The sequence below is a fragment of the Pipistrellus hanaki genome (assembly GCF_964339955.1).
Source record: "Pipistrellus hanaki genome assembly, chromosome: 12".
NCBI lineage: Eukaryota > Metazoa > Chordata > Mammalia > Chiroptera > Vespertilionidae > Pipistrellus > Pipistrellus hanaki.
The window spans coordinates 14,022,262-14,047,255 of record NC_140514.1 but is presented as its reverse complement, the minus strand read 5'-3'; the positions used below and the strand labels follow the sequence as shown (position 1 = coordinate 14,047,255).

General features: G+C 61.5%; 2 protein-coding genes and 1 long non-coding RNA gene across 5 annotated transcripts in view; 2 read left to right on the top strand and 1 right to left on the bottom strand.

The window, feature by feature from the left end:
• Positions 1-3,986, top strand: part of BABAM2 (BRISC and BRCA1 A complex member 2) — a 312,412-nt gene extending 308,426 nt beyond the window's left edge. For all 3 annotated transcript variants that reach the window (XM_084900182.1, XM_084900184.1, XM_084900183.1), the window contains one exon: positions 3,673-3,986. In XM_084900182.1, coding sequence (XP_084756308.1) covers positions 3,673-3,736 — 64 coding nt within the window. In that variant the 3' untranslated portion in view covers positions 3,737-3,986. The remainder of the gene's footprint in view (positions 1-3,672) is intronic.
• Positions 1-7,899, bottom strand: part of LOC311630799 — a 16,027-nt gene extending 8,128 nt beyond the window's left edge. The window contains exon 1 of the long non-coding RNA XR_014796459.1: positions 7,235-7,899. This is a non-coding gene — a long non-coding RNA (uncharacterized lncRNA). The remainder of the gene's footprint in view (positions 1-7,234) is intronic.
• Positions 3,782-24,994, top strand: LOC311630791 (uncharacterized protein; the record flags this gene model as incomplete). The annotated part of the gene is made up of 4 exons (XM_084900200.1): positions 3,782-3,999; positions 4,566-4,788; positions 13,710-13,849; positions 24,793-24,994. 4 exons carry the CDS (start codon positions 3,782-3,784, stop codon positions 24,929-24,931), a joined length of 720 nt encoding a protein of 239 aa, XP_084756326.1. The 3' UTR covers positions 24,932-24,994.

The window sequence follows — 24,994 nt, the reverse complement described above, 5'->3', positions numbered from 1 at the left end:
CCAGTTTCCAGTGACCAACAAGCCGGGGTGGGGACTAGAACCCATGTCTTCAGCTTCGTGGTTCAGAGCTTTTTCCACTTCCCCACCAGCTCCCCTTTATGATACATACTATCCTGATCAGAAAACGGTTGATTTGAGGCCAGCTCCAGTGCCCCCACCATAGGTAGTCAGAGCCCCATGATTCTTAAACGCCCTCCAATCCACAGCATCAATTCTCCCCGGCCAAGCCTTTGACCAGAGCCCCTCATAGGAGCACCCAGCAGGGTGGCAGGAGCCAGCAGGGCCTGCAGGCGCCTCCACTTTAGGGCTAACCCCAGATGCCACGCGTGTCCCCAGCAGCTCTGCACTGGATCTGAGATGCACAGTGTCCTGGCAACTTTGCTGGATGTTCACCCTGAGGCCGGCCATCTCCGAGCCCCCACCGGCCAGCTCAGTGTGACAGTGAACAGTGATCCCCGTCGCCAAGGGAAACGATGAGCCGAGGGCAGTGACCCTGGGACTCTCCCCAGAGGGTCTGACTGTCCCCACAGGGTGCAGCCTCTTCCTCCCAGACCCAGCTCGGTCCCTTGGTAGCAGTTGGCATCTATTGATCATCTGTTATGACAGGCTCCAGGCCACGTCTCCCTCCTCGTGAGCATTGACCCTTAAGGTGGGTAGTATTCCTCTCCTTCGTAGGTGATGAAACTAAAACTAAAAAGGGGTCTCTTGCCCCAGAGATAGGCCAGGAGGGAGCAAGTGGCGGTCTCCAGAGCCCACGTGACTGCCCGTCCATCACAGCCTGCCAGCTGCAGGCCCCAGAGGTCACCAGCCTCGGCTCCCTGCTTTATAGGTGAGCCCAGAGAAGAGACTTAACCCTGGATCCAAGATGCAGAAGGGTAGATCCTCTGAGCATCTCAGTTCCCCGACCCCTGCTCCCAGAGTCTGTCTGCTCAGCCCCTGCTGTGCCTGCGAGCTGAGGCCTGAGCCAGGAGTCAGACAAGCTCCAAGTCATGGAAAAACCTCCATTTGTTCTCCTAGCCTCAGACGCTGGCATTGCACTGAGTTCTGATTTTGTAAAACCGGGTGCAAAGGGCCGGGGATAAACAAAGAACCTTCCCTCCTCCTGAGGCACGCTGAGCGCCAGTTCATCTAAAAATACACTCCAGTGTGAGGAGAACAGGAGCCGGCTGCCGCGGTCCCTTTCCTGTCTGCAGTCTTGGCCGGTCAGTGGGGAGGCGAGGCCTGCCCTCCCGACCCTGGCACACTTCCAGAGCTGCACACACTTTGTCTCTGGGTTCAAGAGGTTTTTAAAGGTGACACGTAACTAGTGCTGATGGCATCGTATACTCAGGCAGCTCTCCATTTTCTCCAATAAAAACGTGAAAGAAATGAAAACAGCGCTTGAAAAAAATCTATCTCCAGCTGGGAGCTGTTGTCATTTCCCTCCCTTAACCGACTTCGAGAGGTGCTGAGCCGCATGACAAGCTGGTGGTCTCCTGCCTGGGAGTAGCCTTCTCCAGGCTCTGCCCTCCAGGGCACGCAGGAGGGCCGGCGGGAAAGCCCGGGGCAGAACAGGAGCCGGCGGAGCTGTGGGAAGCAGGAAGGAGCTGCTGTAAGGCCAGCTCCCTCTCGACCACAAGGAGCAGCCCCTGCCCCAGAAGTTCCCCAAGAAAACCAGGGCTGCTCATTCCTCCTCCCGCTGCCTCTTGACCTGTCATCCCGGCTGCACCTCCCCCCCCACCCGGCCCCCGCCATGAGGACCAGGAGAGGCATGTGCAGGGGGTGGGTCAGCGCTTGGGGTCTGAAATCTCAGAGAAGGTGACAGTTTGGACCGTGTTAGCAAGATGAGGATGAAGGAGGGGCTGGTCTTTCTTTCTCACTAATTGTTGGCATATTTAAAGTTTGAGAGGACATTTTCTTCTTCAGTTCCTGAGTATTAGCATTCGTGTGTTTCTGGGTGCCATCTCTCACCTTCTTAAACAGCACGTAACGGGCACTCCTTAACTGCTCGCACCCGGCGGCCCTCAGTAGTCACTTAACGACAGCCGCCAGGGCCTGCTGAGTGCGCAGTGGGCAGGGCGTGGGGTCACCGGGAAGGGACGTGCTCTCGGCCTTCTAGGGCTGGCAGGCAGCCCAGCAGGGGAGACATGCGTGCGCGTGACTGACGCCCTGGGAGAGGCATGGTGTCCACGTGCGGGGAGAGGACCGGCCGGAGGCTGGGGAGGACTTGCTGGGAGCAGGGCCTGAGCGTGGAAAAGGCCCCGAGAAGGAAAATGCCCCGTGTTAGGGGAGAGCAGCGGCCGGATTGGAGGGCGGAAGTCACACCCAGGACCGTGATGGGCTTCCCAGGGCCCGACACACCCAGCTACACGAGACATCGCAGTGGGGAGACCCCTGCAGCTTTGCTGGGAGAGGACCCTTAGCTTTCTTAGATTCTCAAAGGGGGCGGGGAGAGGGGGCAGGATCCCAAAAGTGTACTGGAGGCGAGGGGACCTTTGGAGTCTTGTGGAGCCAGAGTGGAAATCCCTGAGTGCAGCTGCGAGTTTGGGATGAGAAGATTCCTGGTCGGTGGTGACTCAAAGGTGATGTAGGCCTGTGTCAGGCGAGAAATCGCTGTTGAAAGGTAACAAGACCGAGAGCCAGAGGGTGTCAGGAAGGAGGGGACATTTGGGAGGTAGAGGGAGGACCTGCAGGGTGAGTCCACCCCAGGGCCTGGAGAGAGGCGGGAACAGAAGTACAGATGGGCCTGAGCTCTTGCAAGTATGAAGAGTGGGGAGCACTTCTTTGGGGTCAAACATGCTGAATGGCAGAGAAACAGCAGGCCTCAGGCTGGAAGTCTGGGAGAGAGGTGGGACAGAAGGATGGTCTCATCACACATTCAGCAAACCTAACAACAGCCTAGGGGTCAGGATGGGCTGTGTACCAGTGCACATGGAGCTGTAGGGGTGGGAGGGGGTGTTACTATATGTCTCTCTCCTCTGCATTGAGACCTCCTAGGTGGCAGGTGCCATATCTGTGCCATCTCACAGCCCCGATACCCGTGCTGTGCCCGGCACAGGGTGGGCCCAGCATGTGCCCTGTCCTGATGTGCACCGTAGGGCCCGCTTCTGCAGATTTGAATCCCAATGCCAGAGAGGCAAACGGCAGAAAGTGTGCCCCTCCTGGCAGGAGGCTTTGACTGACAGGGAGGGAGGGAGGGTCCTCTTGATGCCCAGCCTGGCTTTCTTTCCAGGAGAACAAGCTACATATTTGGTTGGAAATAAATGGAGGCCAGGGATTAGAAATCCTTTAATTAGACCCTCTGTGTCTGCATGAGGTCAGCGGTCCAACTGAGGGGAAAGTGCAGCCCTCTTTATGTTTCACGTGACGGGAGTGGTGGTGGTTGGCGTGGTCAGGTCGCTGGCTTGTCGCTGGGACAGGCCTTGCCTTTGGGCTGGGAACCAGCAGACAGACCTGAGCACTGATGTCTCATGGGAAGGTCTGTGCACGGCCCTTTAAGGATCCGTGCAGACAGAACAATAGCGAAGTGCATGCACTTCCCTAGGCAGAAGCCAGAGGCTTTGCATCAGGAAGGGAAATCCAACCCAAGATGCCTGAACAATAGCGAGCAGCTGTTCTGAGTCAGGAGGACGCCCGCGCTGCACTTTCCCGAGCTGTCTGTGCTGACCGCGCTTTCTCTCCCTCTCCCACCAGGGCTTATTTCAGAACCTTTGTCCCTCAGTTCCAGGAGGCAGCGTTTGCCAATGGAAAGCTCTAGGAAACACCAGTCTGGAGTGGGGGCCAGCCAGACTGCTCTGTCCACATGCGTGTCAGCACACAGGCTGCTTCCTGGAAGCCACTTGGACCGTCTTCACGGCAGCGTTTCAACCCCACACGGCAGCTTCGAGAGCCCGCCTGGCGCCCAGGCCGGGCTGGCTGCCGTGACCTGGAGCCCCCACCCCGGTCCTCCCTTTGTTTCCGCAGTGTAGTCCTGACTGGGAGAAATAAAGTCACAAAAGTTATGATGCGATATTTTTCAAAGTAAGACATCATAAATGCACACACCCTTATTCTTTGTCCCTAAGACCTCTTGTAAGGGTTAAGATCAAACCCTCCGTGTGTGTGTGTGTGTGTGTGTGTGTGTGTGTGTGTGGTTTACATTCCCACCATTTCCCACTGGGGCAGTCCTGCACTGGAAAGGTGCTGCCCGGACCAAACTGACCAGCCTGCATGGTTTCAGCCATGCACTCAGCCAGGCCCAGGCTGCAGCTCAGAACGCTGGGTCCCAGCACCAACCCCCTCCCCACCCTACAGCTCCGTGTGCACTGGGACACGGCCGTCGTTAAAGTTTGCTGAATGTGTGATGAGTCCGTCCCTCTGTCCCCCTCACTCTCCCCTCGGCTGACGGGAGAGTGCTTGTGGCACCTGCGGCATGGTGAGACTTACATCCCAGGCACGTCTGTGGCCCGGGCTCAGACCTGGCAGCTCTGCACCATCCAGGAGCAGAGCCAAGGACCGTTGGTCCTAAGTGTGTGGCTTATCGGAGCCAGACAGGGTCTCAGCAGTCATCTTGCTTGCACCCAGGCCCTCCCCCTGCGACTCCCTAGGGTACAGAGCGGAGAACAGGCCCCAGAGCGGTGGAGTCTCCCAGAGCAGCAGCAGAGCCGGGAGCTGGGAACCGGAGCCAGGCCTCACTACTCCGTCACACGGCTCCCCTCACTCACACCAGCTGACTGCAACAGCCACCTGGCAGCTTTTCAAGATTCGCAGCTCGGTGGAGCACTCTTCCGCCGAAGGCGCTCACAGAAGAAAGCGGGACCTGCCACGGAGGTGAGGGACAAACGCCGCCCGCTGCCCCAGCTCTTCCTTAAACCACCTGCCCCCAGGGGGAGGGGAAGCGGCCCCCTGTGCGGCCGCACATGCTTTCACCTGGGAGCCCGTTTCCTGGGAGCCTGCACGGACCCAGCGCAGTCCTGCACGGACCCAGCACACGGCTCTCCCTCCTGGATTCTCGGCACCAGGAATGTTCTCTCTCGGAGGCCGGAGCAGAGCTGACAGACTCCGGCTCGGCCACCTGGACGGCTGCCCGGCTCCGGTCCCTCACCGCGCACTTTGCCCCTGGCCCTGAAACCTCGGGAATTCCCATGACAGAATAGGCCAGGGTCCACCCCCAGCTCTGCCGTTAGCTGGCCAGGTGACCTTGAGGAAGTCCCTGCTCCCTGCTGCACAGGGACTCAGCTCTTTCGACTCGCCCGGGAGCTCAGAGACCTGCTCCGGACCCCACAGGGTGCTGAATGGGAGCTCCCGCCAGGCCTGGGCCGCTGGATCTGACAGCACTCCCAGACGATGTGCTGAGTCAGGGTCATGACCCCTCAGCCAGCTGACTGTCCCTCCGCACAGCGCATCTGTGTGCCCAGCTCCATGCTCTCCGCTCCTTAACAGTTAGGATTGCCGGGCCGCCCTCCCGGCATGGAGGAGCTCGCTGCCTGCAGAGCCGAGAGCCGACTGAGTGGGGGCTTCCCTCGGACCCAGGAGGGGTTCCCAGCTCCAGTTCTAGCAGAGGCAACTAGGGGATGGGGAGGTGGGTAGCCTGGTCCCTTGTATTTCAAATAGCCAGTCGGTCGCCACAGCAGTCAGCAGTGGGCAGTGTGATCTGGGCGTGGCCCTCCTGCCCCTGCCAGCCTCGGGGGTCCACGGAAGCTCAGGCTGGCCAGTCGTTAATGATGCCGGCACGTCTGCCAAGCACGCACAGCCTCACTCGGAAGGGCGGCCGCATGCTGCACCTCAGCACAGCTCCGCAGCAGGCCTGTGAGGCAGCAGGGAAGAACGGAGACAGAGAGGCTGAGAGAGTTACCCACGATCCCCAGCCGGCCACTGCCAGGTCAGACTCAGCCGGGCTCCTTCCTGGCAGGCGATCCAGACATTTTTCACGTAGGTCCAGACTCTCTAGTAAGCCGAGGCTTATTTTATCTTTCCCAGCAAACGAGGGTGTACTCTGTATAAGCCTGAGTGTGGATACAATGATTTTTAAAAAGACTTTCCGCCCCCTCAGCACAGGGAGAGGGTTTGGGGAACCGAACAGCAGAAGGTGACAACAGCAACTTCACATTTCCAGTGCCTGGGATTCAAAACCAGCATTTGTGCGACTGTATCTCTTACCCCCACCCCCGGCAACAGAAGCTGCGGCGCTTGTAAATGGGCGACAGTCACCTGTATCGGTTTAAACTCTTCTTTCTAGTCCGGCCTGTCATGGAGCATTGCATTGCACACAGGGCACAACCCAGGACTAATTGGCAAATGACTACGACGTGCTTTGAGGATGAAAAGTGCTCTATAGGGGAGCGCATTATTATTACCTTCCAAATCCTGCCTCCAGCCTACCCAGCCCTCGTCATTTCAGCAAACCTTCAGCTCAGCACAGACCGGGGAAAGGACTAAGGTGTTTACTAATAATACCCCGAGTGACCAGGGCATCTCCTGGGGCCGGGGCAGGAGGGGCAGGAGCCCTGGTGGCCGGCGGTCAGCCTGCTCCCTGCCGCTCAGCTGGCTTCCTGGGGACCCCCGCCTCCAGGCAGCTGTGCTGATGAGAGGCCGTCCGCCGGGGCAGCTGGGAAGAGGATGCACGTGAGGAGGAGAGAGCTTCTGTTTGAATCCTGCCTCTGCCTCTGCCCATTCAGCGGCTGGTAAATATTTAACGAGCAGTTCTCGGGCAGTTTATACAGGAGGCGCCCTGATTTGTACTGTTTGGCAATTCCCAAAGGGTAAACACTCCCACCAGGCCGCCCGGGGCCCTGAGTGTGAGGTCGCCAGACGCAGGCGGGGAGCGCGGGGAGGGCCGTGGAGGCGGCCTCGCCGGTGAGAGGGGTCCAGTGTGGGTCTTTCCTCAACCTGAGTGTTGTTTCCTCGCCTATAAAACGGGAACCCATCGCGCTGCTTTATGTGTGTAAGGAAAGTACATGCACCAAGCAGGGGGCTCGCACACGGAAACACCGGCTCAACAGTGGCTGTCACTGCAGACCAGAAAAAGGATTTTCTCATGTTGACTTTGGCCTTCATCGAAAAAGTCAGAATGCCCCTGTTAGAAAGTCCTGCCAGTGACCCTTTCTGGATTACTAGGAAGACAAAATGATGAGTCATCGTGATGTTAGTGAATGGGAGATTAGACCTATCTGTGGGAGTTCCCAGCACCACCCCGCGCCCCCCCCCTCCCCCTCACACACACACACTGGCCTGCTCTAACGCTCAGAACAAACAACCCACTGACCCGCTTGCTCACCCAGCCCGTGCTTTCCCACGGCAGGACAGCCCGAGCAGCCCGGGTCACTTTTGCTTCGGACTCGGTTTCAGTTCCTGGTGGCTACAGACTGTTTTGGGGTCACATTCAGTGTGCCTCTTGCTGGGCTATAAATAGAATAGCCCCAATCCTGACCCAGTTCCTGGGGACGGGCTGGTCCCACCATCCTTAGCTTGGTAAGATGACACTGAATTCTATTAACGGCATCATCATTAACTCGCTGGTGCTTTCTAACGTGAAAACAAGAGAGGGCACGTCAGCGTTGTCTAGGCGTCTATAGGGCTTACGTGCAGGGCCAGCAGAGTACAAGTGGGGAGAGGAGACCAGATGCCAAACGGAAAGAGAGGTGGGCGGGTGGTGGTGGTGATAGCTGCTCTCATTAAGCTACGAAGGAAGGGCATTCCACACTAGCTGCTGTCCATGGGTTGTCTTGTTTATCCTCAAAAACAACTGAATAAGGGCAGGTGTCTACTTATTATTATTTTAGAGGAAGGGGAAGAGGGAGAGAAGAAGAAACATCAGTTTGTTGTTGCACTTATTTATGCATTCATCGGCTGATTCTTGAATGTGCCCCCGCCAGGGTGAGGGTGAGTGTTATCATCCCCCTTTTATAAATAAAGAACCTGAGATAAGGAGGTTAGAAAACTTACCCAAGGACTGGAAGTGGGTATTGACTTAATCCTTCATCTATTCTGCCTTCCCTCCTCTCTCTCCCTCTTCCCCTCCTCCCCTCCTTCCCCGCTTCCCACCTCTGTTACACAAAGTGGAGCCAGGTCCTCTGTTTCTTGCCCTCGCCTTATCCTGCTTCCCAGGCAAAGAGGCGGTTCTGGAGCGTGTCCTGCGTACAGGACTTCCACCTCGTTGTGTTGGTCTCCATGGGAGGAGAGGGGCTTGCGATGGCTGGGGCTGGCTGAGACCAGGTGTCAGCAGGAGGCAGGCCCAGGTGTGTGTGCTGGGCTCAAGGCCAGACCGCAGCGCAGGGGCTTCGTGTGTCACCTGCCCCCACTAGGACCAGCTTTGAAGCGGCCCGGGTGTATGCAGATAGTCTGCTATATGGCTATGCAAATACGTATAAAGGCGACTGCTTTTCGGGTGGTGGAGCCAGGACCAGCCCATAGTTGGAAAAGGTCTGACTTCAAAGCTTGTGTCGTGTTCTCCGGTTAAAGTCCAAATCACTCTTGGTTGAAATAACAGCCCATTATCTGAGGAAAACAAGAAGAACATAATTGCAATTATGAAAGAAAAAAGACTAAGGTTTTAATAAAAACGGCAGGCCCAGGAACGGATTCCAGGTTCAATCTGAAATAGCTCCGAGGCTTGTTTCCTAACTGAACTCATGCTTTCCTCCGGGTTCCCACATGGGCGCCCTCACTCCTCTCGGATTCCTCTGGAAGAACCACTCTTCACAAGCCTGAGAGGTCATGCTTGGGGTCATGAGAAACCATGACCAATCATGGCAATAAAAGTAGCCCCATAGCGACCCAGGAACGGCCAGCGTGACCCTCCCTGCCGCAGGCCAGCTGCCTCTGCACCACTGGGGACCAGCCCCACGGCATGTGACAGACACTCGTCCCCCCAAACATCCCCCGACCCCTTCCCAGGGGTCTCCTCACTCCAGAGACCCCGTTCGGAGCATGCCCTCCAAGACAGTTTGGAAACCACCCGGAAAAATCCGTCCCTTTCAACTCCAGGATCACACTTGTGCCTCCACACGGAGCTCCCCGCTCCCGCCGACCTTTGGCTGTTTGGACAGGTGCGCCGAGTGGAAGCAGGAGAGCGCCAGGTGCCTCTGGGAATGAGGTGGAGGGTGGGTGTGAGTGACGGCTGCCCTCCAGCACCATGCGTACCAGGCCCTGTGCCCAGTCCTTTGCACCCATCGCCTTCTTGGTCTTCGGAGAACTGGGACAGGCCGCCACTGGGGCCGAAGGAAGGCGTCAGGACTGTAGGCCAAAAGCCACCTGAGGAAGACACTGCCCGCAGGAGGAGTGTCACCTCCCCTGGCGACAACTCCTAAGGGGTCAGGAGTCATTTGGGTGCATCGATTCAAGCAGGTTGTGGACGGATTTCTACCTTGGACTCATTTCCTAGCCCAGCTGGGAGCCGGTGTCATGCCTGGGCACCTGAGGGCTGGGGCAAGGGTCAGCCTACCATGGCCAGAGTGCCCCGGGAGGGTGGTAACGGGGTGTGACTCCTCAAAGGTCATTCCTGAGTGCACCACACCCACACTCACACACAACCCACACCCGGGCTCTAGGTGACGGATGGCCTGTCCTGCCTCAGTGCCCACTCCCAGGATTCCTGCTCAGGCCCGGGGGTGGGGAGGACTCCTCCTCCAGCCCCGCCCTGGGGCTCTGGGCCTGCGTGAGCTGCTGGGTAGCACCACCGAGCTGGCTGCCGCCATCTGTCTCCCCTGCCTTCTCCCACCCGCAGCGACACCCTGGCTGCCCTCAGGGCACCTCCTCTGCCTCACCTGCTGTTGCCCAGCCACCCAGGCCCGGTTCCCACCCCCCCACCCCCCATCTTTCGTCCAGCATTTGGCCCCAGGGGGCAACCCCTTCGCAGACCTAAGTGAAGCCTCGCCCCTGGGTCAGCTTGTTGTGGAAGCTGAGGCCCGTGGGTTCCGGAGCCAGCCCGCCCGAGTCAAACCCTGCCTCCACCACTTACTAGAGCCGTGAACTTGGTCAAGTCACTTGTCCTGTTTCCTCCTCTGAGAGATGGCACCTCTGCCTCCCCTCTGCTGCCGGAGGGCGGGGGCAGCTGGGACCTGCGAAACGCCTAGAGCAGCGCTGACACGTACTCGGCTACAGTCAGCACACAGTCAGCCCTCGAGAGGCTCTGCCATGTTACAGCCTTGCGTTTGGCACAGCCTGCCCCTCGCCCCCTTTTATTCCTCCCTCACCTTTCACGTTCCTGCCCTTCAGCTTCAACTGAACAAAACCCTCTCTTTTGCCCCTGCCCCTGCCTTGTCATCATGCAGACGCCAGTCCTCTTACAACGTGAAACCCCCCCCCCCCCCCCAGTCCCTCTGTGAGCCTGTGCAGAACGGCGTGGCCCGGAGTCCCCACCTCCTCATTCCCTCGGCGCTCGGTGCCCCTGTTTCAGAAGTTTGGTTGTTGACCTGGGTGTGTGAGGAAGCATTGATCTCTCCCCTCTAACCAGCGATGCACGCTTGCTTGCTAGTGAGCGCCGAAGACTGGAAGTTACCTCACTGGGTGGCAAGTCTTCAGCCCAAACTAGAATGCTCTGTTAGCCGGGGCCTTCTCCCGGTAAACACGCAGCAAGCATCAGCCCTCCTGACACGCTCGCCTGGTGGCTCTGGGCCCTGACTGCCTCCCAGACTCCAGTTGGGAAGCCCGGTCTGCCCCGCTGGGCCCACAGCCTGGAGAAGCCAGGGAACAGCAGCCGGACCTCTGCAGCTGCCGAGACCAGAGCCCTCGGGCACCCTCTCCCCTCGCTCAGCAAGAGCTGCCCTGGTCTCCACACAAGCAGGTTCCCAGGGCAGGAGAAAACCATCCGGAAACCTGAGGCGTGCCCACACCCAGGGACCGGTGGCCAGAGGCCTTGACGGAGAGGGGCCTCGGGTCAGCAGGACACGGGTGAGCCCAGGAGTCGGGGCTCCGACAGGTTAGAACAGACGTAAAGCAGAGAAAAGAGCTCGGAGCCAGGCAGGCCCTCATTCATTCTGTGCGTGTTTATTGATCATTTTCTATGTGCTGGGGGGGTGGGGGCTGCTTCCCGGGAGCAGCAGAGATTGGATCCCATTCATGCATTTGACAGACACCTGGGGAGCGCCCCTCTGTTCCTGGCCCTGGGGGTGTCAGCCTTTCCCCAGATGACAGCCTTTCCCCCCGCAGGAGCAGGGAGGGGAGGTGGGCACACCCCTGGCTAACGGAGGAGGCCCGGGAGGTGGGCGGGGCTTCCTGGGGAGGGGCCAGCTGGGCACGGAGCCAGCCGCCTGGTCCCACCGTGTTCCAGCCTTTGCCTCATTGTAGGTATGGCTTCCTGATGGGCTCGCCCTGGGCGGAGGAGCACGTGAGGCCCAGTTCTCACGGACCCCACTATTTATTGAGCATCTCCTCGGTGCCAGGCACTGCTCTCGACACTGGGCATAAAGCAGCGAATAAGACATAGCAGGCCCTGCCCTCATAGAGCCTCCATTCCCGTCAGGGGAGAGAGCAGGGAGCAGATGCGTAGTCAGGTGCCCAGCGTGAGAAGGTAAGAGTGGAGAAGAAAAACGGGGAGCTTTTAACCAGGGAGGGTGACCAGGCGGGGTCCCCTCCTCCTCCACTCCCAGGCCCCGTGTGGCCCGGTTGTGAGAATAAAGCAGATCAGCTGGGGGATGCTCTGGGAACCGTGAAATGTCACAGCCACCCAGGCCGATTGCCACTGCACCACTTAGCCTGAGTCCCTGCAGCCAGGGCAGGGCCGAGGGGTTGGGGGGGAGGTGCCCTGAGGACGCAGTGAAAATACCGTGAACTGCAAAGGAAACGGGTGCTGACACCCATCCTGCCTGCGCACCCAGCCCAGCCCGCCCCTGGAGCTGCCCTGGCACCCACCTGCCAGGAGGAGGGGAGAACAGGGAGCAGGTATGCCCTAGGGGGCCACCTCTCCTCTCACTCAGCCCTAGAGGACCTGAGGGGGGCAGACGGGGGAGCGGGGGGGCTGAGCAGGACCCGAAGTGGGTGCTGCCTGAACGCTGTTTCTGGGGTCCCGGGCCAGCCCAGGTGGGCGGGACCTGGAAGGTGGGCACCTGGACAGATGTCGCAGCCAGCACTAGTTGCCCGGCCTTCCACGTCACTCCCATCAAACCTGCTCGCAGTGGTGTCTTTTCCCACTAGGAAAGGAACAGGGAACAGAACCCCTCCCTCCCCCTCCCCCCACCCCCCCCCCACACACCCATCCTCCTAGCAGGTGTCACCGACACCAGCCCATCGTGCTGGCCATCAGGCCGGTCTTTGGAATAGCACCTCCTGTCCCCTCGTTGTCCACACACACTTCTCTGTTTGGCCATTTGAATTACTTCTTGACTTTCCCCATGGCAGATACATCCCCTAAATAATTCCTTATACCCGACTTAGGAATGGCACTGGGGCAAGACTGGTCCAAGTTGGCCACTGAGCCAACAACGGGAAAATGAGCGTGTGGGCAGGCAGGTCCCGCCTCGGGCTGAGGAGCAGGGGGCCCGGGGGGATGTGCTGGGACATCCTGCCGGGCGCGGAGGAAGCACTGAGGTGGGCGCCCCACCTTCCCCGGGCCGTCCCCTCCGCCTCTTAGTGACCCAGGGAGAGGGTGTTGCACTTCCAGGCTGAGCTGCGGGTGGGGCGGGAGGAGAAGTGAAAACGGAGGCTTACAAGCCTCGCTGCCGCAGGAGGAAATGGGGAGCCTGAGGGGAGCGCAGGACGAGGGAGGATAGGACGGCTCACCAGTGCGGTGGCTGAGGCCCGAGGCCGGCAACTTCTGAAGGAACCACAGCGTGAGGTGGGCGGGCAGGGGCCCTGGGCAGAAGAAGGCACTAGAACAGGGGTCTTCAAACTACGGCCCGCGGGCCACATGCGGCCCGCAGAGGAGTCTGATCCGGCCCGCCAGGTTTTTTGGGCAGTGAGCGCAGCCGAGGTGTTACAGTAGGAATTAGTAGTTCATATAGTCCGGCCCTCCAGCTCTCTGAGGGACCGTGATCTGGCCCCCACTTTAAAAAGTTTGAGGACCCCTGCACTAGAAGGAGAAAGCACTTGAAGACACTTCCTCAAGCTGGAGACCAGTGGGCAGAGCAGGAGCGAGCAGAAGGGGTGGTGTGGAGGCCACAGGACCACCACCGTCATCCCCCGCCACCCCCCCTCCCCCCAGAGAATGCACCAGGGAGCAGGGAGCAGGGCGGGAGCCTGAAGGCCCCAGGGCAGGGAAGCCTCGGGAGAGTTGACGTGGGGCAGGCCTGAGACCTGGGTCTGTGCAGACAGCTGTGGGCGTGGAGGTGGGAGGGGCTCAGAGACCGTGGGGTTGGCTTGGAGAAAGGTGGGGGTGCCTTTGTCTGCTCACTTTGCTAAGTGACCAGTTTGGATCAGTCTTGCCCCAGGCACAGAGGGCTCAGCCTGACCCAGGCCCCGGGCTGGAGGAAGGCAGGAGGCAGTGGGGGTCTGAGCCCAGGTCTGGAGCCAAAGAAATGAAAACCCTCTCTAAGCCGGTCACAGGCTGCCTGTCACCTCTCTAAACCTCAGTTTCTCCGACTATAAAATGGGATGATAGTGGCCCACACCTCACAGGTTGGTAGTATGCCTTAGGGGCAAGATAATGGGTGTAATGAGGAGCAGGGGTGGGAGCTGTTACTATTGTTGGTGATTGACGAGCCCAGGCCCACCTGGCCAGCCTGGGACGCCGGCCTGGCTTGCTCAGGGCCCGAGCTGCCTGCCCTGTGGAGGCCATAGTGGCAGCCGCAGTGATGGGCACCCCCACTCTCTTCTAGAATGCCCACTGTGTGCCAGGCTCTGTGCCCGGCGCTGGGAAACCCCCTCCAGAGGCCTCGGACCTGGCCTCCCCCGGGGCCCACATAGAGAAGCAACCACACTCCCAGGATGTCTGGACGAGGGAGCGTCCGTGGCAAAGGTACGAGGGGCTCTGGAAATGGGTGATCAGCACATGTAACGGGGAGGGCACCTCCTGCCGGGGGCTCTGACTGAGGGAGCCTGGGCCCGTTGGGGGCGGTGCCTGGCCCAGTGGCGGTCGATGGCGCTCGACCATTCCATCTGTTGGGCATTCCAGCCTGTGCCAGCCCCGGGCCCACACTCTGGCCCATAACATCTGGTATCCCACAACGACCCTAAAAGGTCAAATCTGTAAGCCCCGTTTTACCGATAAGGCTAAAGAGACCCCAGAGAATGACCACACCGTTCACAGCAGGCATCGTCAGGGCTGGGACTCGGTAGGCAGTCCGAAGCTTCGCGATGCTGGGCTGGGCCTGTGTGAGGGGCTGGGCCTGAGCTGTGGGGGGCAGGAGGGAGGGGAGCGCACACCCACACAACCCAGGGTCCTTGTCTACTCTGGATGGGCCACGGTGTCCCCAGCACACGTCCCTTCTGAGGCATCTCCCTGGGACCAAGGAGATGCAGGCTGGGGTGCGGGGAAGCCGGGAGCCCTTGCCCTGCTCCCCACTCCCTCGGCCCCTCGGCCTCTCCTGGCCACAGTCTGTGGGGAAGGAGGTTCCCTGGGCCTCAGTCTGTGGGAAAGGCAGGCTCAGGGGCCTCAGCCAGGGCGGTGGGCAGCCTCCTTCTGGCACCGTCCAATGGTCACCCAGGGTCTGGGCCTCCAAGGGCCTCCAAGGCCACTGGTCCACCAATAACACAAGTGGGCAAACTGAGGCGTAAAGGGGCAGTTCTCAGACCCAAGGCTACACCCCTCTCACCTGGGAGCTCAGTGCTTTCTCGCCCCCCCCACTCCCCCAGCCCCGGGGTGGCCCATCGCCATGGGGGTGGCTCATGGGGTGAGGTGGGGAGGATGACCACAGAGGCCTCCTGAAGGCTGGGAGGCCCTGGATCTGCAGGACACATTGGGGGCAGGCCCACCCGCTCAGTGAGGAGGGGGCAGGCACCGTCCCTGTGGGCTACGGAGGGGAGAGGAAGGCCCAGCCCCAGCCCCCTCCACTGAGCTGCCCCAGCCTGGGCCACGGCTGCCAGGTGCACCTTCCTGAATCGGCCCACAGGCCCTGCAGCGACCACGGGCCCCTCACTTCATCACCTGCCCCTTCTGGGCAAGTGTCCGCAGCCGGAGCCCCCCGCGCTGGGAGGGCCGGAAGGGCCATGGCAGCCGTGCTGGCTCCGGCCGATGACTCCATTCCTCCTGCCCGCCCCAGGAGCTGAGACCCGGCTTCTGCTTTCAGAGGCTGGTCAGGCCTGGGCACCGTCTCCTCATGTGTGTCCATGCCTGCTGGGGCCCCTGCCAGCTGCTTTGGGCCCCTGCCCCTTCCCAGCCTGGCCCCTGGCCACCCAGCACCCCTGGGCTGCCCTTACTCCGTGTTTGGTCCGCCCTCTTCAGCCACGTGGGCTGTGACCCCAGGGGCTGGCGGCTCCCCTCCGGGCCGGTGCCCTGTGCGTGCGCCGTGTCCCAGCCCCACATACACGGCACAGGTGGCTCCCTCCGCCTTCCAGACCCCGTGGCCGGGGGCACAACCATCCCCCGGAGTCCTGGTGGTGCCCGAGTCCACCCCCTTCCTCCCAGGAGGCCGTGAGTGTGGACATCACGAGGCACGGAGAGGCTCAGGGCCACCTGACCAGGGCCCGAGGCTGGGAGTGCAGCTTTGTGCTCGGTGTCTCCTTCCTTCTGGGGCCTCAGACGCGTTGTAAGCATGAACCTCCTGCCCCCGCCCCGCTCTTGTCTTGTTGGCTCTGTGTTTTATTAGAAGCTGAGGCACCGTCCCGGGGTGGGGGTGTGGGTTCCCCAAGCCAGCAGTGGGGCAGGCAGAGAACCCCTCTTCTCCCCTGACCTGCCTTCGGCCAGGTGTCTGTCCGCACCACCACAGCAGCGCAGGGCGAGCTGAGGGGCGGTGGACCCAGAGGCTGGGGGGGGGGGGGGGGGTGGTGGAGAGGGGGTGCAGAGAACATTAAAGGGGGGTGGGAAGCTGGGCTCTGTCAGTCACTGCCCTGTGGCCTTGGGCAAGTCTCTTTGCCTCTGAACCTGGTTTTACTGAGATATACATGGGGTGCGGGAGGGTAGAGACTCCTGTGAACATCATATCAGAGTCTCCGGAACTCTATGAGGGCGAACGCTCTGTGTAAATGCCCGCGCCGGCATGGGGCATCCGCCTGCCTGCAGGAGGGTCTTGGGAGAGGTGACCCTGTGGGGACACCAGCCTGGAGCTCCCACTTGGATTCTGAGATGAAGAGAGCTCCTCTCCTCGCCCCGCACGGCCTGCGCCTGGGCCCGTGGTCCCAGGGGCCGAGCGAGGGCGGAGGGAGATGGGTTAGAAGTCAGCCTTGGGGGGGGGGGGGGGGGCGGGGGGGAGGGGGCCGTGGATGATGGCCTGGCCTGAGGGGCTCCTTCCAGAGCGCCACCCGGGGACAGCCTGTTATTCGTGACCCTTCGGACCCAGGCGGTCTTCAGAGCGAGGCCCCATGGGAGGAGGGTGCTCCGTCCCACGCGGGCCCGTGGGCGGCCGGACCACCGGTCAGGCTGGGCTCTGCTGGCGTGGGGCTGGCCCCCAGGGAGCACTGCCCTCTGTGCACGAGGTTGCTGTCTGCCGGCCAAGCCTGCGGGGAGGGGGCTTCATCCCAATTCCTACCGAGCTGCCCGGTGTCCACGGGACACCCGCCTGCGGGGACACCACCCCACGCCAGGCGACGCCAGCCTCCGGCTCCGCAGTCCGCTTGCCTTGCCTTCTGCCCACACCAGCCCAGAGCAACGGAAAACATTTCAGCGTGAAGTCCCCCAAACTCCCCAAAGCCCTGAAAATCCAAAGTGTTCTAATCATTTATTTGGCAGCAGCACCTGGCGTCACCAAACGGGAAGCTGCCTCCAGCCTTCGTTTCCCACCGGGGGGGGGGGGGGGGGGGGGGGGGGGGAGGCACGGGCGTTAATGAAGAAACGCTCCTGCGTTCGACCGCGGACGCGGCCCAGACCTCGCTGGGTTATAAGCGATATCGGGATATGGGTAACATCCCCTTCCTAAAAAAAAAACCAGCAATAACAAACTGCAACACTGTGGCCAAAGGTGCCGGATAAGAAGCTACGGATGTGTGATAACCAGCACTTGGTACAGGCCCGGCGGTAGCCCAGACCCTCTGCTGGCCCTTCACGGGCACTGCGTCACACACAGTTGTGCCCCAAGGGGACTGTGCCATATTCTAGGAACCCAGCAGATACCCAAATCTGCAGCTCATAGCCCTTATGTAAATGTCATAGTATTTGCATATAATCCATATTTGCATATGGGCTGCAGCTGGGTGTGCCTGTACATCTCTTTATTTGCATGGATTCATCGTAAGGCTCAGAACAGGGCACACTCAAGTTTTGTTTTAGGGAACATTCTAAGATTATTTATTTATTTATTTATTTACTTATTTATTTATTTATTTTGCTGTTGGTTGACTCCACAGATGTGAAACCTGCAGGTATGGAGTGGCCAACTGCAATTTTAACAAATCAACTTCCATTTTATAGAGGAAGAAGTTGAAGCCCGAGAGGTTCAAGAACTTGGGCCAAAGTCATGGAGTTAACTAACTAGAGGGGTGGTGTCTGGATTTGAACCCGGACAGTCTGGCTTCCTGCTCCTCACCCTCCGCTGTATAGATGAGGAGCCGGGACCCAGGAGGACCAGGGGACTCACTCGGGTCATCCAGCAATCCGAGGTGGAGCTGGGCCCGGGGCCCGGAGCCCCCGCCCTGCCGGCTCCCGCTGTCACCAGGCCTGCACTCCATGCGGGTTATCGCAGACCCATACCTTCTTATCGGAAACCTTTGGCCAGCACGAGTTTGCGATTGCCTTTCAGAAAGGGAATATAATGTCTCTCCCAGCATCACATACCATCCATGAGGTCTGGGTCGCAGCCCTGATGGTGGGCCGGGCGGGGAGGGCAGGGGGCACGGCCCCAGCAGCCAGCCGCCGGGAGCTGACAGCCGTCCTGGCTGCTTTGTCCAGCCCATCCGGAGGCATTTGAAAGAGAAGATGTTCCCATGGAAAGCTTTCAGATTTCACTGGATTGAAACCAGATGACCCTGTGCAAACAGACCCCAGCAGCAGGAGTGGGGCCTGGGCGTGGCCGCAGTCCCCAGGCCTGCTCCCGGCCTGCTCCCGCTGCCCTGGGGTTCAGACAGGCCCCCGGCACAGGCACTGGGCAGGACGGGCCTGGGCTGATGGGAAGGGGCAGGAGACATCCCCAGCACTTCACTGGTTCCATCCGGTTTTAGTTGGTTTCTATCCCCAAGGTTCCCAGTCATTTTCTCTGTCCCTCCACTGACTCCTCCCACGAATTCACTCCTCTGTTTGCACCCAGAGTCATACAGCCAACAGACAGGACGTCCCGGAGCGAAGGCTGGCCGACGCCAGACCCAGCCCCGCCCTGCAGAAAGCCCCCAACATATCGGATGGTCGTCCACAACAGGGCCAGGGGGTCGTGCTGGGGGCACAGGCGTGTCCCCAGGCTGGTCAGGGAGGGCTGCCCAGAGGGGGTGATGTGCAGGCCCTGCAGGGAGGGAGAAGGGGTGTTTCAGGGCAGGGAGCATGTCTGCGGGCTCCACCAGGCGCACCCAGAGGGCAGTGCACGGCGACCAGGGGCCCGAGGGAGCCACAGCCCAGTACAGGGCCTCCCAGCCCCGCAGGTTGGTCCTGGGGAGCTGGAGGCAGGAGGGGACTTCCCGTCTTCCCGGACCCCGGCTGGACTGGAGGACTCCTCTCCTGGCAGTGGCCACAGGGACGTGCCCTGAGCAAGTTCCACGTCTGTGCCCCGGGGCAGAGCCTGTCACTGCCCCCTGTGGGCCGGCCCCTGGCACAGGGCTAACCTTTTCCTGAGGAGACTGAGGGGCAGGCCAACCGGGGCCATGGCTCTCCTGTCTCTCCTGTGTGTGTGTGTGTGTGTGTGTGTGTGTGTGTGGAGTGGTGGGGGCGGGGGAGGGGGAATGGAGGGAGGGGTTTCCATGGTGTTAGTGGCAGGTCTGCGTTTCTCCATCACTGACCCAGAGCGATCATGCCGAGCAGACCGACCTCGCTCCCCACACAGGGACTGGACGGGTGGGGGCCCTCTGGAGTCGGGAGGAGAGCACACGGCACCCCAAATTCCCACTCTCTGGACCTGCCACACCCAACCAGTTTCTGGTCCTGTCTAGCCTCCCTCCCAGATCTCTCTCACACCCACCCACGGCCCCACCCTCTCTGCCCCCTCCCAGGCCTGTCACTGCTCACCCCCCTGGCCCCGGAGTTCCCGCCTGGACTCCGGGTCACCCTCCTGCCCTGCCAGTCCCTGAGTTGCCCACTCCACCCCAGTCTGCCAGGCCACACAGCAGGCGGGGACAGGAGGTCAGCAAATGGACCCTCAGCCCGACTGTGGGGAGGCTGATGAGGCCACGGACAAGGCCCAGCCTCCAGCTCCCAGCACGGGGGAGGGGCTCTGCGGCCGAGAGCTGAGCCTGGGCTGGGGGCTGCCTGGCACGGGCTCTGAGGGCAGCTCTTGAGCGGTGGTCCTGCTGAGGTGCGGGCATAACCCTGTGGGGATAGCAACTGTGCCCTGCAGGCCTTGCTCTTCCTGGGTTCCAGGGTCAAGGGCTGCGCCCCTGATGGCAGGGCAGGATGGGAAAATGCCGCCCCAGCTGTCCCAGTTCCCTCGGGGCAGGAGGGAGAGCGGGAGCGTCGGGGCTGAAGGAGGCAGACCTCTCCTGGGCCCAGCTGCCAGCCCGAGTCCGGGTAATTGGAAACGCATTCGTGTCGTTCCTCCGACCTCCACCCAGATGCTTCCTGCAGAAAACGGCTTTCCATGCCTCCGCAGCCGCCACCCACCGCCTGGCTGGCCCCACGGCCGGAGGCCCCGCGCCCTGACTTTCCCAGGCCCCTCCCACGCGGAGCAGGGCCCAGGGGGCAGCGCCTCAGTCACGAAGCTGCCTGTGCGGCCAGCTCCCAGCCCGGGCCTCCTGCCAGGAGCGTGAGCCGGAGAGCCGGCACAGACAGCTCTGGCTCCGGGCTCGCTGCCTTTGATCCTCCCCTTCTCCACCTCCAGTCGCCCTTGGACCCGCCGCCCAGCCCAGGGGCCTGCTGCCTCCTCTCCGGGCCCCGAAGAGCCGCTTACCTAAGGCCCAACTCCTCCTGATAAAGGAGCAGAGGACGGGTGACCGGAGAAGAGGGTGGCCGAGGGCACGGGGCACAGAGGGGGTGCCCAGGGGGCAGGAGGGTCTCTCTGCCCCGCTCTGGGAGCCCCAGCAGAGCAGGCAGGCTGGTGGCTGGGGCCGACGAGGAGTGGCTCCCGGTGTCTAGCAATGGCCTTGGGGGCAGTGGCAGGGTCTGGGGGCCTGCAGCCAGCCCAGCCTATGGCGTGGCCACCACTCCTGTTTTAGCTGAGCTCCAGGAGCCCAGGCCACAGGCAGAGCTGCCCTGCCCGGCTCCCTCCCAGGCTCCCGGAGACCGGAGACCACCCACACGGTGCTATCAGCTCCCTCAGCCTCCGTCTCCAGATCTCCGCTCAGCCCACAGACCGCCTCTCCGAGCTGTCAGCCTTCCCCCCGGACTGCTTTCTCTCACAGCTGCCCGGGGAGGCCTCTGGACCTCAGGGAGGGGGTCGGGAGGGCGATGCCGAGAGGAGGAGGAGAAGGAGGAGGAAGAAGAGGAGGAGGAGGAGGAGCTCCCGCCTGGACTGGCCTTTGACCTGGAGGACACAGCCTGCTGGGAGGAGCCCGGGCCTGAACCAGGGTGGGGCTGACAGCAGCACTCATTTTCCCTGCAGCAGCACTTCCTTCCCAGCCTGGCTCTGTCCCAGGGCTCTTTGCTGCCCTCACACCTGCCCAGCTAAGCCTGGCACACCCCCCCCGCCCCCTGCCCCCCTCCCTGTGATCCCTCCCGTGCACACTCAGCACCTCTTCCTGGGTTGCTGGCGAGCTGCGGCCAGGACCCCGGACCTACAGCCCAGCGGTCCCAGGTTCACATCCCAGGCTGCCACCTCCCACCTGGGGACCTTGGGCAAGGGACTGAGCTCAGTGGTCTCATCTGTGAAACGGGAATAACGGCCACTTCACAGGCTGTGTTCTAACAGGGGCCCCGCCAGCCGTGTGTGTGGCACGCGTTATCTGGGGAAGTGCAGGGTTGGGTCCAGTGGGAGGAAGTGGGTTCTGCTGGGCATTGTGCTCCCGGCCCGGACCCTCTGTCTGCACCGATGGCTGTTCCGCTGCCGCCCGGCTCCTGCCTGGCGGCCGAGCTCCTCCTCAGGAGGCCCCGGCCATGGGCCAGCGGCTCGGAGGGAAGGGGCGAGCGCCCTGAGCCCTGACCGCCTCTGTGCCTCTGAAGAGAGGCAGCACCTTGGCCCCGCCCTTGGCACCAACATTCCCGGGCGCTGACTGTGTCCACGTCCCGGCCCATGGCGAGCGGGGCCTCGGGCAGGCCCGGAGCTCTGAGCCGTGGGCCTGACATTTGTCTGCCAGGCACTCTGTACATCGGCCACTTCAAAGGGCCGTTGGGACAGGGAACGAGATGATGGTAGAACCTGGGACAAGGTGGGTGTTCAGCAGATGTTAGCCGCCCCGTCCCCACCCCATCCCTGGCAAACCCCACCCTTGTCTGGCTGGCGGCAAAGGAGAGCAGGAGAGCGAGGGAGGGGACACCCCTGGCCTGAGGGGGGCTCCCTGGGCTGCGTGGAAGGCGGCTGGAGGCCCCGGTGCTCGTCCAGGAGGCCGGGCCCGGGAGGGGACAGGGAGGGACGCCCAGAGGAGGCCCAGCCCGGCCTGTGATCACTTCCACTTAGGGAGCCCAGGCTGCGCTTGCTGTCTCCGTCCTCGGAGACAGAGACCCCCGCAGGCCATCCCGGGTCAGCCCGCCGGGCGGGGCCGGGCCGGGCCGCCCCCCGCCGGCCCCCACCCCTGTCCCGGCCGAGCGGTCGGTGCGGTGCCTTCCCGGGACCAGCTGGAGCCGGGGGCCTCTGCTGATCTGGAGGAAGGAAGGGAGGAAAGTGACGTCATGAGGTAAACCACACGGCCTGAAACCACGAGGCTGGGTGTCCCCATGGTGTTTGCTTTTCAGCAACAGCCACTGGCGTGCATGGAGAGGCAGGAGCCTGGGGCGTTCTGGGCAGAGGAGGCTGGGGAGGCCGGGAGGTTTTCCAACCTGGAACCACAGGAGAGGAGAGGCCCCCAGAGAGCACGGACGTCAGAGGCCGGCAGGAGAGGGGAAGGGGGAAGAGGGCGGAGCTCCTGCTAGGCCGGCCTCTACACTGGTGCCTCCCAAGGTCCCGACCTTGGCTCCGGAGGTGCCGGGGGTGTGATCACTGTGGCGGCCCGTGAGCCGGTAACTAAACTGATACTGACGACAGGTACCCTTTATGTGCATCCTGCTAGCTCTCAGCAGGCCCTGAGCTGGGCGCTGGGGGTGGGCAGGGTCCTCAGCCTGTGCCTCAGCCTCAAACCCACTCGCTGCTTTCCCGACAGGACAGGCTGGGTGTCCGCCGCCCGAGGCCTGGGTGGGAGGCCCCCAGGTGCCAGCCCCAGCCCCGACGTGAGCAGGTTCCTCACCCAGCGTCCCGCCTCACGGGAGAGAATCCCATAGTGGACCTGTTCTCCAATGTCGTTCCTTGCCTGCTGTTTCTCTGGAGAAAGTGGCTTCACAGCATAGGCCTGGGCGGTGGCAGGGTGGGGGCCCTGGGCAGCTGAGGGGGACAGAGCTGTCCGGGGAGACCAGGAGAGGCCTCACTCTTCTCAGGACCCTCACACCCCCACTGCAGGGCTGAATGGGTGGGCAGGGGGGCTGGGAGAGGAAGCCCTCAGCGTGTCTGGGCCTCCTGTGTGAGTGTGAGGTAGGTGTGCTGCCCACGGGGAAGGGGGAGATCCCCGATTCCTTGGCCGAGACTGGCATGTGCACCCACCTGCCCCAGGCTGGGCCCTGGGCCTGCTCCCTCACGGCAGGGCCACAAGCCCAGCTCTGAGCCGTCCTGAGAGCCTCAGGGACCGCGTCTCAGCGAGGGGACAGAGGCCGCGTGTGGAGGGGAGCTTGGCCCGCCCTCCTCTCCAGCTGTCTGGCTGAGGCCCAGCCTTCTCACTCTTTTCCTCTGCAGACTCAGTCCCCCAGGGGCGCAGCACCTCTGAGAGGAATGCGCAGACACCAGCACAGACCTCGCCCCGCGTGGGGGAGGCAGGGATTTGTCGCGGCCACACCACGCGCTGGCGGCCGGCCGTGAGGAGCAGGAAGCCAGGGTCCTGCCTCAGAGGCTTGCCCTCCCGGCACAGCTGCCAGTCTAACAGGAAGTGCCCATGGGACCCTTTCCAAGATGCCGCCAGCTGCGAGCAGAGGGCAGGCGGGGACGAGGGGCAGGGGGGTGGATGGGAGCCCAGGAGTCCCGGGTCCAGAAAGACCTGACCTCTCCCTCTCCCAGGCCCGCTCCGCACCTGGGTGTGAGGATGAGTCATGCAGCGGCGTGACCCCAAAGGTCATAGGCCACCGAGCTGGTGCCACGGTGATGCATGTCTGACTCATGGCCAGCACTCAGAAAGCCCGACGGGACCAGGTGGAGACCCCGATGGCGCCAGACTCTCTGGGGTCTCTCTTGCCCGCAACCCCTTTGCCCGATGGCTGGGGCTTTAAGGAAAGAGAGCGGTGGGCAGGGAAAGGGCCGGGGCCAGCCAGGGCCGTCAGGGGGAGTAAAATGTCTGTAAGATGAAAGGTCAGGGCAGATGGGGTCTCAGCTTCTTCCCAGCTCTGAACCAGGTTCTGCCTCAGCTGTTCTCGGGGAGGACAGGGTAATTGGGGCTTGAGGTCCGTGCCCGCTTCGAGCCCCGAGAACTGCCAGTGCTTGGAGCCCTCACCCTGCCCTCTCCCGTCCCGAGGCTCCCTGAGGCCAGGCTCAGTCAGAAAGAGGAGCCACCACCTGTCTGCCCTGAGAGGCCTCCAGACCCTGAGTCCCATGGTCTCCCAATGAGCAGAAGGCGGCCAGAGAGGACACGCCGGGACAGAACCTCGATCGGCGTCTGGGAGCGCTGTCGACATCTGGGGTGGAGGAGCGGGGAGGGAAGGGGGCCCCAGCGCCTTGGCATCAGCTCTCTCACCCTTCCTCCTCAGTGTTGGCCGGCCTCTCCCTCTCCCGTCCTCAGAGGCAGCATCGGGCCAGGAGGAGGAGGATGCTGGAGCCAGCAGCCGGCCTGGCTACTCTCACTCCACTCCCGTCCCGGGGCTGTGAGATGGAGGTGCTAGTAATGGCGTCTCGTAAGGTTGTGGGAGGCTGAAGTAAGCCGACCCTGGGAAGTGCTTAGAGCAGGCCTGGCCCATACTGAGGAAAGGCTACATCCATCCATTCACTCACTCACTCACTCACTCACTCACTCATTCACTCACTCACTCACTCACTCACTCACTCATTCACTCACTCACTCACTCACTCACTCATTCACTCACTCACTCACTCACTCACTCACTCATTCACTCACTCACTCACTCACTCACTCACTCATTCACTCACTCACTCACTCACTCACTCATTCACTCACTCACTCATTCACTCACTCACTCACTCACTCACTCACTCATTCACTCACTCACTCACTCATTCACTCACTCACTCATTCACTCACTCACTCACTCCCTCACTCACTCACTCACTCACTCACTCCCTCACTCACTCACTCACTCACTCACTCCCTCACTCACTCACTCACTCACTCACTCACTCATTCACTCACTCACTCACTCACTCACTCATTCACTCACTCACTCACTCATTCACTCACTCACTCATTCACTCACTCACTCACTCCCTCACTCACTCACTCACTCACTCCCTCACTCACTCACTCACTCACTCACTCACTCATTCACTCACTCACTCACTCACTCACTCACTCATTCACTCACTCACTCACTCACTCACTCCCTCCCTCTAGCCTGCCCGTTTCCAAGCAGACTGGAGGTGGCCCACAATGGAATGCAATGATGGCCCGTAAAGTAAGGCTCGGAGAACACGAGGCTAAGCCAGAGAAAGACAAGCATCACGTGACCTCACTCAGGTGTGGAATCTACTGAACAACATGAGCTGTCTCACCCAATGGATCCAGAGACACGGAAGCACACACGGAGCAGACTGCG